Source organism: Pelodiscus sinensis, chromosome 1 (genome assembly GCF_049634645.1).
Source record: "Pelodiscus sinensis isolate JC-2024 chromosome 1, ASM4963464v1, whole genome shotgun sequence".
NCBI classification, from domain to species: Eukaryota; Metazoa; Chordata; order Testudines; family Trionychidae; genus Pelodiscus; species Pelodiscus sinensis.
The window spans coordinates 324,004,529-324,016,894 of record NC_134711.1 but is presented as its reverse complement, the minus strand read 5'-3'; the positions used below and the strand labels follow the sequence as shown (position 1 = coordinate 324,016,894).

At 53.3% G+C, this 12,366-nt stretch overlaps 1 protein-coding gene across 7 annotated transcripts in view; it reads left to right on the top strand.

The window, feature by feature from the left end:
* The first annotated feature begins 1,652 nt into the window (after positions 1 to 1,652).
* The window catches only part of LOC102455075 (beta-arrestin-1), a 151,867-nt gene continuing 141,153 nt past the window's right edge, over positions 1,653 to 12,366 (top strand). Inside the window, exon 1 of one of the 7 annotated variants that reach the window (XM_075919621.1) lies at positions 1,653 to 2,325. Coding sequence is in view for 2 of the 7 variants with exons in the window: in XM_075919619.1 (XP_075775734.1) it covers positions 2,306 to 2,325 (20 nt within the window). In the remaining 5 variants the exon portion in view is untranslated. The remainder of the gene's footprint in view (positions 2,326 to 12,366) is intronic. The other 6 variants (XM_075919623.1, XM_075919624.1, XM_075919617.1 and 3 more) reach the window with 6 other exon arrangements.

Sequence of the window (12,366 nt, the reverse complement as noted above, 5' to 3'; positions counted from 1 at the left end):
CCTGCTTCCTTCACCCTAGCTGGTGCTTCACGGTGGAGAAGTTTGTGTGAGGTGCATGTCCTGAAATAAATGGCAGCCTGTCTCCTCCATTCTTCTTCTTCGTTTCTCTAGCCCTTTCACTCTGCACATCATAGAGGGCGACCAGGAGTTGTGGATCCCATCCTCTGCCACAGCCTCCTTGTGTGACCTTTGTCAAGTCACTGGCTCTCTGCACCTGGGGTCGCCAGCTACACAATGAGGACATTTCCTTCCTGCTGCCCTTTTGGGTTGTCAGTTCTCAGTGGAAAGGGACAATGTATTTGTGTGAGCCCAGAGGTATCTTGTTCTGAGCGACTATAATCCCAGGTGATGGATACAGGGAGCTCATTTTTGCATCTCTTGAGGCAGCCATCTGATTTGAAGACAACCTGGATGCGGTAAGTGGGGACACGGAGCATCTTCTCCCTCTCTCTGTCTCTCTCTGGCCAGTTCTTGTTGCTGTGCTCAGGGTCTCATTTGTAGCCCTGGGTGGGGTCTGGAAGGAACATGGCCACAGATCTTTGGGGTGTTTTTTTTTCTCATTCCTCTGCAGCTTGTGGGAGCAGGTCACCCGCTACATCACCTGGGTAAATCTCAGTGAGTCATTTCCCCACCACTGCAGGGTGCTTGGGCTTTGGTGTCTTGTGTTCTCTGCCTGCGGCATGGCCCAGTCTCCTGTGGGCTGCAGTCCCTTTGTCTGATGTGGGTGGCTACTGGGCGGCGATACACAGAAGGTCGGACTGGGTGGCTTAGTGGTTCCCCCTCCTCTTTTCCACTGACTCGCAAAGGCATACTGAGCTTGTTCTGGTCAGAAGTGGGCCATCGTGCATCACTGCAGTTTGGAGCTTATCTAACGGACTCATGTGGCTGCATCCACACTCACCAGTCCGTGCTCCCCCCTCGGCCTCCCCAGACCACGAAACAGCTGGGCGTAGTCAGTGAACAAACTGACACCATGGCCGGCTGCTCTCACTGGAAGGGGACGTGACAGGAGTACATTCCAGTGTGGCTCCAGGGAATCTCTGTGCTGCAGCCGAACTAGACCTCAGTGCTGGTTACTGTTAGAATCATAGAATCATAGGACTTGGAAGAGACCTCAGATGGTCATCAAGTCCAGCTTCCTGCCCAAAGCAGGACCAATCCCAACTCAATCAACCCAGCCAGAGATTTGTCAAGCCGGGACTTAAAAACCTCTCGGGATGGAGATTCCACCCCCTCGGGATTCCATCCCAGTGCTTCCCCACCCTCCTAGGGAAATAGTTTCCCCCAATATCCAACCTAGATCTCCCCCACTGAACTTCGCTAAGCACTGAGAGGCCGTGTTCTGCGCTGTCCATGATCCACTCCAGAGGTGGCTGCATTTCAGCTGCAGGGGAGCAATTCCAGTCCCTCTTGTCTGTGAAGCCCTTGCATGCATTGTGCTGGAGGGGTTAATAAGAGGCGGATGGGGGGGCAGTGCAGGGGTGAGACCGGCTGTACGTTGTCCTGCAAGCCAAGCCAATGGCCTGGGATGGTTTCTGCCCAAATCCAGCTGTTTGGCACCAGGAAGAGAAGGGTCACAGAGCGTTTCCAGGAAACGCAAACTCCCCTGCCTGGAGAGCTGCGGCATGGCCAGCTCCCCTGCGTGCACACACTCCGCGGTTCACAGGCCACGGGCAGAGCCAGCCCCCTGCTCTCACGCAGCTCTGGGCAGCCGGAGGGAGATGATGCTGATGCTGATTTCCTGAGCCTGTTACCACACGGGCTGCAGCAGCTGTGCGCGGCTCAGTCCTGAGCTGTGCACGCCTGGAGTAGGAGGCGGTGTTGCTCGGAGCCCGGCGAGGGTGGATCTCTCTCCACGGAGGCAGGAGGGGAAGCTGTCAATGGGAGAGATGGAGCAGCCGTGTCTGCGAGCTACAACCCTCTAAGGGATCCTCTGCGTGTGTGTGTGTGTGTCTCCCTGTGCCTGGGATTTGCGCCTGTGCCCTTCATCTCATGGCTGCGTTGACATCCGTGCACCACCGCTGGGTTTATTCCAGGCTGTGATCTCTACGCACAAAAGCACTTCAGGGCCGGACGGCCACACGCCCAGCAGTCTTGTTGTTATTAAGACACGGAGCCAGGCGACAGCCCGGTGGAGCTCTCTGCATCGTCTGCAGCCGGGGTCTGCGCGCTGGTGCGGTGAGAGCGCGAGTAAGCAATTCCTGCCAGGAGACGACCGCTTCCTCTGGCTCCACATTAACAGCTAGTAATTTTCCACGCCTCTCTGATCCTTCCCTGGCAAGTGGCTGGAAGGGTGGCCTGGGCCATGGGAGACAAAGGAACCAGGTGGGTGAATGTATTTTTTTTTACATGCGGGTTATTCAGCTGCAGACGGTGATGCTTGCGCGTGTGTTATTCGCCTGTTTCCTGGACTGTAGCTGCCCCGGCAGATCCGCCTGCTGGATCCCGGCGTTTTCCCATGTACCGGGAGATGTTTGGGTTTGGAGGGTGAGGGGACTTGTTTTGTGAGCAGAGCAGCAAGGCGGCGTGTGGCGCTGAACGGCCCAGCAGAGCGAACGCAGACTCCAAGCCGTCCGCTCTCGACCGAATGCCCATGAATAGCCCATTTCCAGGGCTCCTCTAGCATCTGCCGCTCACCAGCGTGTGTCGCTTTGTTCGGCCGGAGCGCCGCAGCTCCAGCCTTTGGCAGATGCTACAAGGCGGGCTTGAAAACCCGGACTTTCCCCAGGCGGCGGAAGGGGGGTTTCTCCCTGGCCTGATCCCCCCCAAGAAGCGTTGGCTGGAGAGGCGGCCTTTTTGCAGGGCGCCCGGGTTGCTCGCGGGGGTTGTGGACGCGCTGGGTCGGTGGCGGGGTGGTCCCGTGGCTGGGGGGCGAGCGGCATTTTCGCTTTGCCTGGACCCGCTCCAGGGCAGCGTGGGCTGCTGAGGGCTCCTGCTGTGCCTCGGTTTCCTTTCGGAGCCAAGCCCCCGCCGGCGGGTAGCCCAGGGGAGCAGGGCGGGCTTCCCGTTGGGTCAGGGGTCGCGCAGCTGCTGGCTAGGGGCTGTGGAAATCGGTTCCGTGAATCACCCGCTTGGCTTGGCCGGGACCCGAAGCAAAGAGGATCCAGGGCTGGTGCCGGGCCACGTTTAGATCCCACGAAATGGCCCAGTTACCGCGGGCAGATGCGCACGGCGGGGTCCCTGCAATTGTCTGGGGCGAAGGCTGGGCGACTGCAGGGCGTGGAGAGGGGCTTTGCCGTCTCCTCTGGGGGGGCTCAGGGCTGCACCGTAGCAGGGTCCCTTCAGGGCAGGGGGGTTAGTGGGAGTGTTAGCTCGCCCCACTCCCAGTTCATGTGAGACGCAGCCTGGCCCGCTGGGCAGAGCAGGGGCGAGCGATGACTCTCCTACAGTAGCATGTGCAGCATTCGCTGGCCTGGCAGTCTCTGTCCGGCGCTGCCCCCCAGGAGGCGAGTACTACTCCTTCGCAAGTGGGGAAACTGAGGCACGGCCGTGCAGTGACTTGCTGCCCGGCGAGTCAGCGCTTTGGTTAGCACGCAGGAGGCCTGGCGCTCAGTCCTGAGCTGAGGGCTTGGCTGGCCAAGCCTCACTCTCGGAGGGGCAGCTCAGATCTCCTCCAGCCCTAGGTTCTGAGTTTTGGGGAGGAGGGGGGAGGTTCCTATTGCAGGGGAGGGATGTGAGCTTTGGGCCCTGCAGTGGGTGTGTGGAGAGTCTCGCAGGGACAGTTATCAGCCCCGGGAAACTCGGACTGCTCTGCTGCTCCCCACTCCATCCCCGAGGCTCCTGGGTGCGGGTGTCAACATCCCCTCCCAGAGCTGGCCCCCCTCCTCCTCCTCAAGCAAGGATGGTCTGATGGCTAGGACGATGGTGTAGGAGTTAGGAGCTGTTAGTTCAATTCATGGCTTTACGGCAGACTCCCTATGTGACTTTGGGTACTGCCCACTCTGTGCCTCAGTTTCCCCACATGCAAAATGTAGATAAGAATCCTCCCTCCCCCCACCCTTGTCTATATACATGGTGAGCTCTATAATAAGGACTGCCTCTTACTATGTGTGTATACAATGGGGTCCTCACCCCTGAGTGCATAGGTTTTAGGAGCTAGGGCAACCAGAAAATGTGGGTACTCTTTCCCTCAGTGGATCATTCTAAATACATACAGTTTGATTCACCCATAGCTAAAAGGCCTTTTATTTATATCTGAAATGCAGCCACTTCTGGGTTGGGATGTGGCAGCTGATTAACAGCTCACAACAACACTGCCCAGCAGTGTGGGAAAAGAAGAAAACTATCAAATCTTGTGAAAGAGGGCCCTTGGATCAGGCGGACACCCCCTCAAGCCAGGTTGGGAGCATGGGTTGAGCACAGACTCAGGAGGGAGAGAGGAGCAGCACTGTGCTCTGATAATGGAGAAGTGAACTGTAAAACATGCATGGCTCTCTCCTCTGGTGACTGTCCCAAAGACAGGAGAAGGGTCTGAATAGCTTAAAAATCTGGCCCTGCTACCATCATCAGCTACGCAAACTAGACGCACTTTGTGGCACACTGCATAGGCATGCTTGTTGGGGTTTTTAATGGATTTATTCTTTGGATTTTTGTTGCTAACTCTCCCTCAAATTTATTTTCACAATTTCTAACCCCGGGCCCGCCTGTCTTGGGAGTGCAGCTCAGCAGCATTTCCTTGTTAAGAAGTACCACACATTGCACCATTATTTATTGGTATTGTGGTAGCATGTAGGAGGCTCAGGCATGGGCCAAAGCCCGATTGTGCTCGGTGCTTTTATAAATGGTAGAAGGCTCTGAGAGTCGTTCCACTGGGATTACTCCACTGACGAGATGGAGGAGTTAGTTGATGCTACCGAGAAACTGTCAGACTGGATCCCAAAGTTCTGCCTGGGGGAGATTTTCAAGGCACAAATGGAAGTGCCTTTGAAATGTCTCTCCTCTGTGTGTAACATAAAAAGGAGTGGGATGAAGACAGGAGACTCTCCTTTCGCTGTTAGCAGTATAGAGCCTAAGATACACACTGGACCCGTTCTGAGTCCATCCAGCAGAGGGTGTTAGTACGTGCATGGATGCACGTGCATGTGCACACTCAGACACGCACACACACACATACGCACGCACACACTCTGCATAGTGGTGTCTGTTTTCAGGAATTGGAAGAACTCGTTTGCAATGACAAGTATGTGAGCTCTGACAAATTCTTGCAGGTTCCCGTGAGTCAGGAACCCTGCGTGCCATCAGATAGTTTTGTTGCTCTTAACATCTTTGAGGCAGACCTGCAATGCTGCCTCTTGTCACTTTAGGCTGCCTGTGTGCGTATGGACACAAATACCCCTCCCCCTACACACACACGCACATTTCAATGGCATCACCTCCTCCCCTCTCTTGCTGCTTACCCACTACACCAATCTGCACCAACTCCCCCTCCTCTAGCTCCTACCCTCCATCCTCTGCTGCTGGTTCACCTCCTGACAGCCCCAATTGCCAAAGGCATTTGGGAGGGGAGGGGTTCCTGGTTGTGCAGTCACTGAGCTAAGGGTCTGAGCAGGATTTCTCCTCTGACAGGTTTCCCTTTCGCAGGGACTCCCCGTCTGCAGCACTGTGTGCAATTAATAATTTAGACCCCCTGGGTACTTAAGGGACCATCTCTTGCCATGCGTTCCTCAGGCAATGGAGCTCATCTGGTTTGTCTCTGCCTCTGGAGGTCTGCTCCCCTGGAGATCAAAATGGCACAAGGTCTTCTGCCCAGCTGTCCCCCCCTCCACCCTGGAGGGAAAGTGCTATCACACCTAGGGAAACTGAGTCACCGGGGTTATTGGGCTGATAAGAGCCAAACTGCTGCCAGTAGGCATCTTGGTGCACTCTGCCTCTCTCTGCAGCACTGCTCTATGGACCGAATCATTTATGACCCATGTAGAAAATACATCATCTCCTTCCACATCTAGGCAGCTGGGCTGCTTCTGCCCTAATGTAGCTGATACATGCCTGTGCAGGCCAGTCAGGATGGAGTGTCTCTTGTAACCCCTCACACAAGGAGGGGTGGGTGGAAGGGTGCAAACACCTGAGGAATTCAGCAGAGGAGCTCAGCTATGAAAAAATCCAGCCATGCATTTGCAGCTGTCACTATGGTCCCCATCATGGTCCATCTGATTTCTGTGGGGCAACAGGACTAGAACTTGGATTTTCTTTCTCCCCAGTGCTTAAGCTAACGGAGACTCTCCGGTGACCATTTGCAGTATAGGGGGAGTGACGTGCACTTGAGCAGTTCTGATCCCATCCAGTGGGGGGCGGTGGCATTCACTCACATACGCTAGCAGTTCAGGTGGACGGGGCCAGCCGCTGGCCCAAATGGAGCCTTTTAGCGCAGTGTTGCCTGTTGGTTGTACAGAGAGGTATCACTGCCTGTGGGAGACGAGATAATTTCTCCAGATGGGGTCACAGCGCTCCCTGCCCCATTACTGCTGGAGCTGGAGCTGAGGACGGCTGCCTGGGTGGGGCTCACATTCCCCGGGGCAGAGACACCCCCCAGGGGCTGATTCATTCCCACACTGAAATACTAAGTTAGGGCTGCCCTGGGCTCTATTGGGGGTGGGGGGGGGGCGGTGCCATAAACAGTGTGAGTGTGTGTGTGTGTGTGTGTGTGTGTGTGTGTGTGTGTGTGAGAGAGAGAGAGAGAGAGAGAGGGCTGTACCTTGTGTATGTGTGTGTGTGTGTATGTGGGGGGGACACGCCATGCCTTGTGTGTGTGTTAGAAAGAGAGAGAAGGCTGTACCCTGTGTGTGTGTGCATGTGGGGGGGGGGGACATGCCATGCTTTGTGTGTGTGTGTGGGGGGAGTGCGGGTGAAAGGTGCCCAATGTGTTAGTGTGTCTATGTAGTGCCATAGTACCCAGTGTGTCAGTGTGTGTGTGTGGGGGGGGACCATGTCCAGTGTGTATATCTGGGGGGACATGCCATACCCTTTGTGTCTGTGTGTGTGTGACTGGGCGTGTGGGGAGGAAGGTGCTGTGCTCAGTGTGTCTGTGTGGCACCCTAGGACGCAGTGTGTCAGTGCGTGTGTATCTGGTGCCTTACCAAATGTATCCGTGTGTGTGGGGGGGGGTCATACCCAGTGTGTGTATGGGGGGGAGCATACCCATTGTGTCAGTGTGTAGAAGGGTTGCTGTATACCATGTATGTGTACATATGGGGTAAGGTGTGCTGTACCCATTGCGTGGGGGGGCACCCTACCTAGTGTGTCAGTGAAGGGGACCTCCATAGCTGGTATATCCATGCAGGGGGAGAAGCCGTGTGTTGCATGTGTGAATGCGCACATAGGGGCGCGGGCATCGTACCCAGTGTGCCAGTATAGCAGGAGAAAGGGGTCTCCATACCTGGTGAATGTCAGCGTGTGTGCGCATGCGGGGGTGTGTGCTTTGTATCTAATGTGTATGTGTGTGGCATCGTACCTAGTGCATGTGTGGGGGGCGTTGTACCCAATGTCTGTGTGGTGGGGCACCATTCTGTGTGTGTGTGTGTGTGTGTGTGTGTAGGGCATACCTAATGTGTCAGTATGGGGAGGCTCCATATCTGGAATGTCGGTGCAGGGGGAGAGGCCTTAGTGTGTGTGTGTGTGTGTGTGTGAGGGTGCTCTGTATCTGGTGTGTCAGTAAGTGTGTGTGTGATAGGGTGCTCTGTACCCAGCATGTTAGCGTGCGTGTGTTCTCTGTACCCAGCGTGTCTGTGTGCACGCTCTGTACCCAGCGTGTCAGCGTGTATGTGGGGGGGGGGGGGTGGATGCTATGTATCCTTGGCACAGAACATCCATTCAGCTGGGCCCTCCAGGGAAAGTCCTGCTGAGTTGAAGAGAAAAAGCTGAGTTTCCCCTGGCTTTGCCTGCACCTTGAATCCTGTGTGCAGACTTGGTGTCCATCTCAAATAAGATATATTGGAATGGGAAAAGGTGCAGAGAAGGGCAGGCAGACTGGCCTGGTGTAGAGACCAGCTTCTGCATGAGGAAAGACTGAAAATCCAGGGACTGCTCAGCTTAGAAAAGTGATGAATGTCTAAGAGGAGATGTGACAGAGGTCTCTGAAACCATGACTGGGATGGAGAAAGGGAAGTGTTATTTATCCCGCCACATAACGCAAGAACTAGGGGGTCACCCAGTGAAATTAATAGGCGGCAGGTTTAAAACAAATGAAAATTCTCTTAACACAACTTGTGGAACTCCTTGCCAGGGGATGTTGTGAAGAGCAAAACAATAACTGGGTTAAAAAAAGAATTAGATAAGCTCCTGGAAGGTATGTTCATCAATGGCTATTAGCCAACTTGGTCAGGGATGCAACTCCATGCTCTGAGTGTTCTTTAACCCCTGGCTGCTAGAATCTGAGATTGGACAACAAAGGAGCGGTCACTTGATGATTCCCTGTTCTGTTCTTTCCCCCTGAAGTGCCTGGCATTGGCCACTACAGCGTTCTTCTGTTCCACATAAGTAGTAGGGGAGCAGCAGTGTTTGGCATCTTCTCCCCCAGGACTGGTTTCAATGTGCCTAGAACCCTAGAGGAGCAAACGCCCAGCCATTCCTAGAGGGGTTCTGTCTTAGTCTAGCCTGAGGGGTCAGGAGTAACGTAGAGAAACCAGTTAGTTTTTCCTAGGACGTGTCACGTTTCATCCCTTCTCAGTCCTCTTGGGTGGTTCTCTGTGGGTCAGCAGCGGGAGGTGCCCCTTCTACCAGGCACAGGCCCGTCCCTGCCCCCAGGGAACAGGCAGGGGGAGTCCACAGAGGTCATGGATCCCCTGAGGTCTGCCCCGTCTGTCTGTGGAAGCCATGTGCCTCTCTGCTCTCAGACACCAGGACTCCCGCATCCGCCCACTACCTGGGCCCTGTGTGGAAAGCTCCCTGCCCCAGTCGTTTTCCCTCCAGCTGGGTCCCTGAGCTGCCAGCTGGCACCATCGAGAAGCTTGACAGCAATTCCTTAATTACCCCCTTCTCCTCACACACAATTCACAGCTCCTCTGGGGTGAGAAACACTCTCCCCACGTGGCCAGCTCTGATCCCTGCTCGGGGCAGCCCACAAGCTCCACTTTCCCTCCTGTGGCAGCACGTTTCATTCCTGCGTGTCCTGGGGCTTCTCATGGGCCGGCTACAAGCACATAACCGGCCTACCCCCTGCCCGGGCATTTTCACTCCCGTTGACTTTCAACTGGTAGGCGCCTCCAGGAATCCCAACCTACCTCTCTGCACCGGAGCAGAGCAGCTGGGGGCTAGGAGCAAGTGAGTCAGGAAGAGCAGCAGGCAGAGCCGGGTTTATGCACAAGCTAAATAAGCTACAGCTGAGAGCCTCAGACTGAGGGGCCTCTAAATAAATTTTAAAAATGCTAAATTTCATTTTTCTGGTAATGCTATGGGGCCTCTTAAACTCGACATTAGAGTATGGCCTCAGCATGTCTTAATCCGGCCCTGGCAAAGGTGTCTCTGTATTGTCCCAGGGGAGAGTAAAGCAAAATCTGAACCGCTCTGGAGTGCTCATCTCCATGGAACTACGGTGCCTTTTGGATGTGGACGCATTGGAGAGGGTCCAGCGGAGGGCAACCAAAATGATTAGGGGGTTGGAGCATATGACCTATGAGGAGAGGCTGAGGGACTTGGGTCTGTTTAGTCTGCAGAAGAGAAGAGTGAGGGGGATTTGAGAGCAGCCTTCAACTTCCTGAAGGGAGGTTCCAAAGAGGATGGAGCGAGGCTGTTCTCAGTAGTGACAGATGGCAGAACAAGGAGCAATGGTCTCAAGTTGTGGTGGGAGAGGTCCAGGTTGGATATTAGGAAAAACTATTTCACTAGGGTGAAAGACACAGCCTAGGAGTGTGGTGAAGCACTGGAATGGGTTACCTAGGGAAGTAGTGGAGTCTCCATCCCTAGATGTGTTTAAATCTCGGCTTGACAAAGCCCTGGCCGGGTTGATTTAGTTGGGATTGGTCCTGCCTAGAGCAGGGGGCTGGACTTGATGACCTTCTGAGGTCTCTTCCAGTTCTATGGTTCTATGATTCTATGATTTTGTTTTCTCCACATGGCCCCTTCACATCTCTAAGCCCTCAGAGAGGTAGCTGTGTTAGCTGGGTCACAGAGATCCCCTTGAGACTGTCACCTGATGGGTGGATCACCCCACTGAACCCACTTGCTTGTCCTCTGTGGCACCCTGCCATTTTGTCTTGCTGAGCTAGAAGCTCTGGTGTCCCCCAGCAGAGGCACAAGGTTGGGGTAACAGCCCACGGCAGAGTAACAGACACTGAGAGCCGCTCAATTCTGGGGCTTCCCACCACACACTCATGCACAGCCCCAGTGAGATCAGAACCCCAGTTAAATCTGTCTTGCTCAGTAAAAACGTTTTACCAGAGAAAGCCCATGAAGTCTGCATCCTTTATCAATGAATGCGCAGCTGTTGTCCTCATCTCTCCACACCTGGTAACAATTGTTTACACTAGGTTTGATAATAAACAAACGTGATTTTATGAAGAATAAAAATTAGGATTTCAGTGGCTGCCAGTGATGACAGACAGATCAAAGCAAATTACGAAACTAAAATAAAACAAAACATACCAGCTAAGCCTAATACCCAAGAGATATTGTTACAAATCATAATTTTCTCACCCCAGTTCTTCAGATAAAGTTCTTCTCAGACCAGAGCTGATCTTTTTCCTAACCTCGGGCTAGCAGTTTATCCCCCTCTCTCACACATTAGAGTGCTTTTATTTTCAGGTCCTTTCATTCATCCTCTTGTGATGGGGAGAAGTCTGTGATGCCAGCTTAAGACTATCATTGTTTGCTCCCCATTCCTTAAATAGAATTTCCCCAGTGCAGGAAGTTTTTGTTCCATTCCTTTCACCCCCGTGGAAAAATAGTAAATTCAAGATGGATTCCAGCTCCGTAGTTTAGGCTCACAGGAAAAGCAAGGCTATTTACAGATCCTTGTCTTGAGCACTGGGCCATTAAGTTCCCTGAGTACCATTAGGCACCAAATGCAGCGGGCAGCCAATAGTGCAGAACTCCCAGAGTCAGCATGTACATACAGGAACCTGTTACATATAGGCGGTATGTGGATCAGGAATGGCATGCGCAGTAACTTGGCATTGATTGGGAGTACAGAATAAGCTTGACTGACACCTGGAGTGAAAGGTTTTGCTTGGGCTCATTACAGAACCAAGGAATTCATTTCAGGATCTGGGTTTGGGCTCTGACCCATTCCAAAGTTTTGTACTTGGAGGGGGACTGGTTGGGCCCATTTCTGTTTTGCTCATGTTATTTCCATACACAAAGAGCAGCCCTGCACTTTCAACCTGAAAGGGATTTACCACAGAGCAAGGGGAACAAGAAAAAGAAACAGAAGTCTGTAGTGGGGAAAGCAGGGTGTCTCCTTTGCCCCTTTGTGTAGTCTGGCATTTAGACAAAGTACTGGGTCACAAGTCAGGAGTCCTGGGTTTTATTTTTTCCTCTACCAGTGACTCGCTGCATGATCTTGGCAAGTCGCATGGGCTGGGATTGTCAACGGAGCACAATGGGCTGGGATTGTCAAAGGAGCTTGGGCTGGGATTGTCAAAGGAGCTTGTTGAATTTCCTTTGAAAATAAGCTGTGCCTCAGTTTCCCTGTCAGTATAAGAAGGATCTTAACCCTGAGCTGACCTCAGATTGGAGGCTTAATTAACATTTGTACCATGACTGGATTAAAGATTCCCTAGAGATCTTTCTGGTTTTTGGTGGGGGGGGGGGGGGGGGGGGGTTGGAAATGGCGTTCAGTGGCAGAATAGAAAAGCAAGCATTGCAGAAATATTGGCAGGGAAACCGCCGCTGGGACTGCATGGGCTCTCGGCTTCAGCTAGCAGGGATAGCAGAGCGGAGAAAAGCGATATTATGTGAGACCCACCCACGCTCAGCTTCTTTTCCCTCTGCAAGCCTTCCAGCAAGGCTAGGATTGGATTGAGACGACAAATCTCTCTCACTCGCCTTTTTTCCTTTCATTTTCTGGGTGCATTTAATGTGCAAAGTTTTGGAATCAAATCCCTTGGAACGTTTTTTTTTAAGCTTTGAGGGCTATTAAAACGTCCATGACTAAAGTAACATCGGGCGCAGCCTGTACTGTGCAGAGAACAAGTGTGGAAATTATAAAGAAACTGGATCCAGGAGAGTTCTGTTGATTTGGGGCAGCTGTCAGTCACTTTTGGGCTTGACCTTTCCCTAAATTACAAGGCTCAGGTGTCCTGTCAAAGGGGCGTGGCTGAGTATATGCTTAGCAAGGAAACCTGACTGGTGGCAGAAAGCCTTAAGAAGCAAATGTGTAGCCCTTTGAACGTTGGGGCTGGCCTGAAAGCATCACTCCTGTAGCTCTGCTACTAA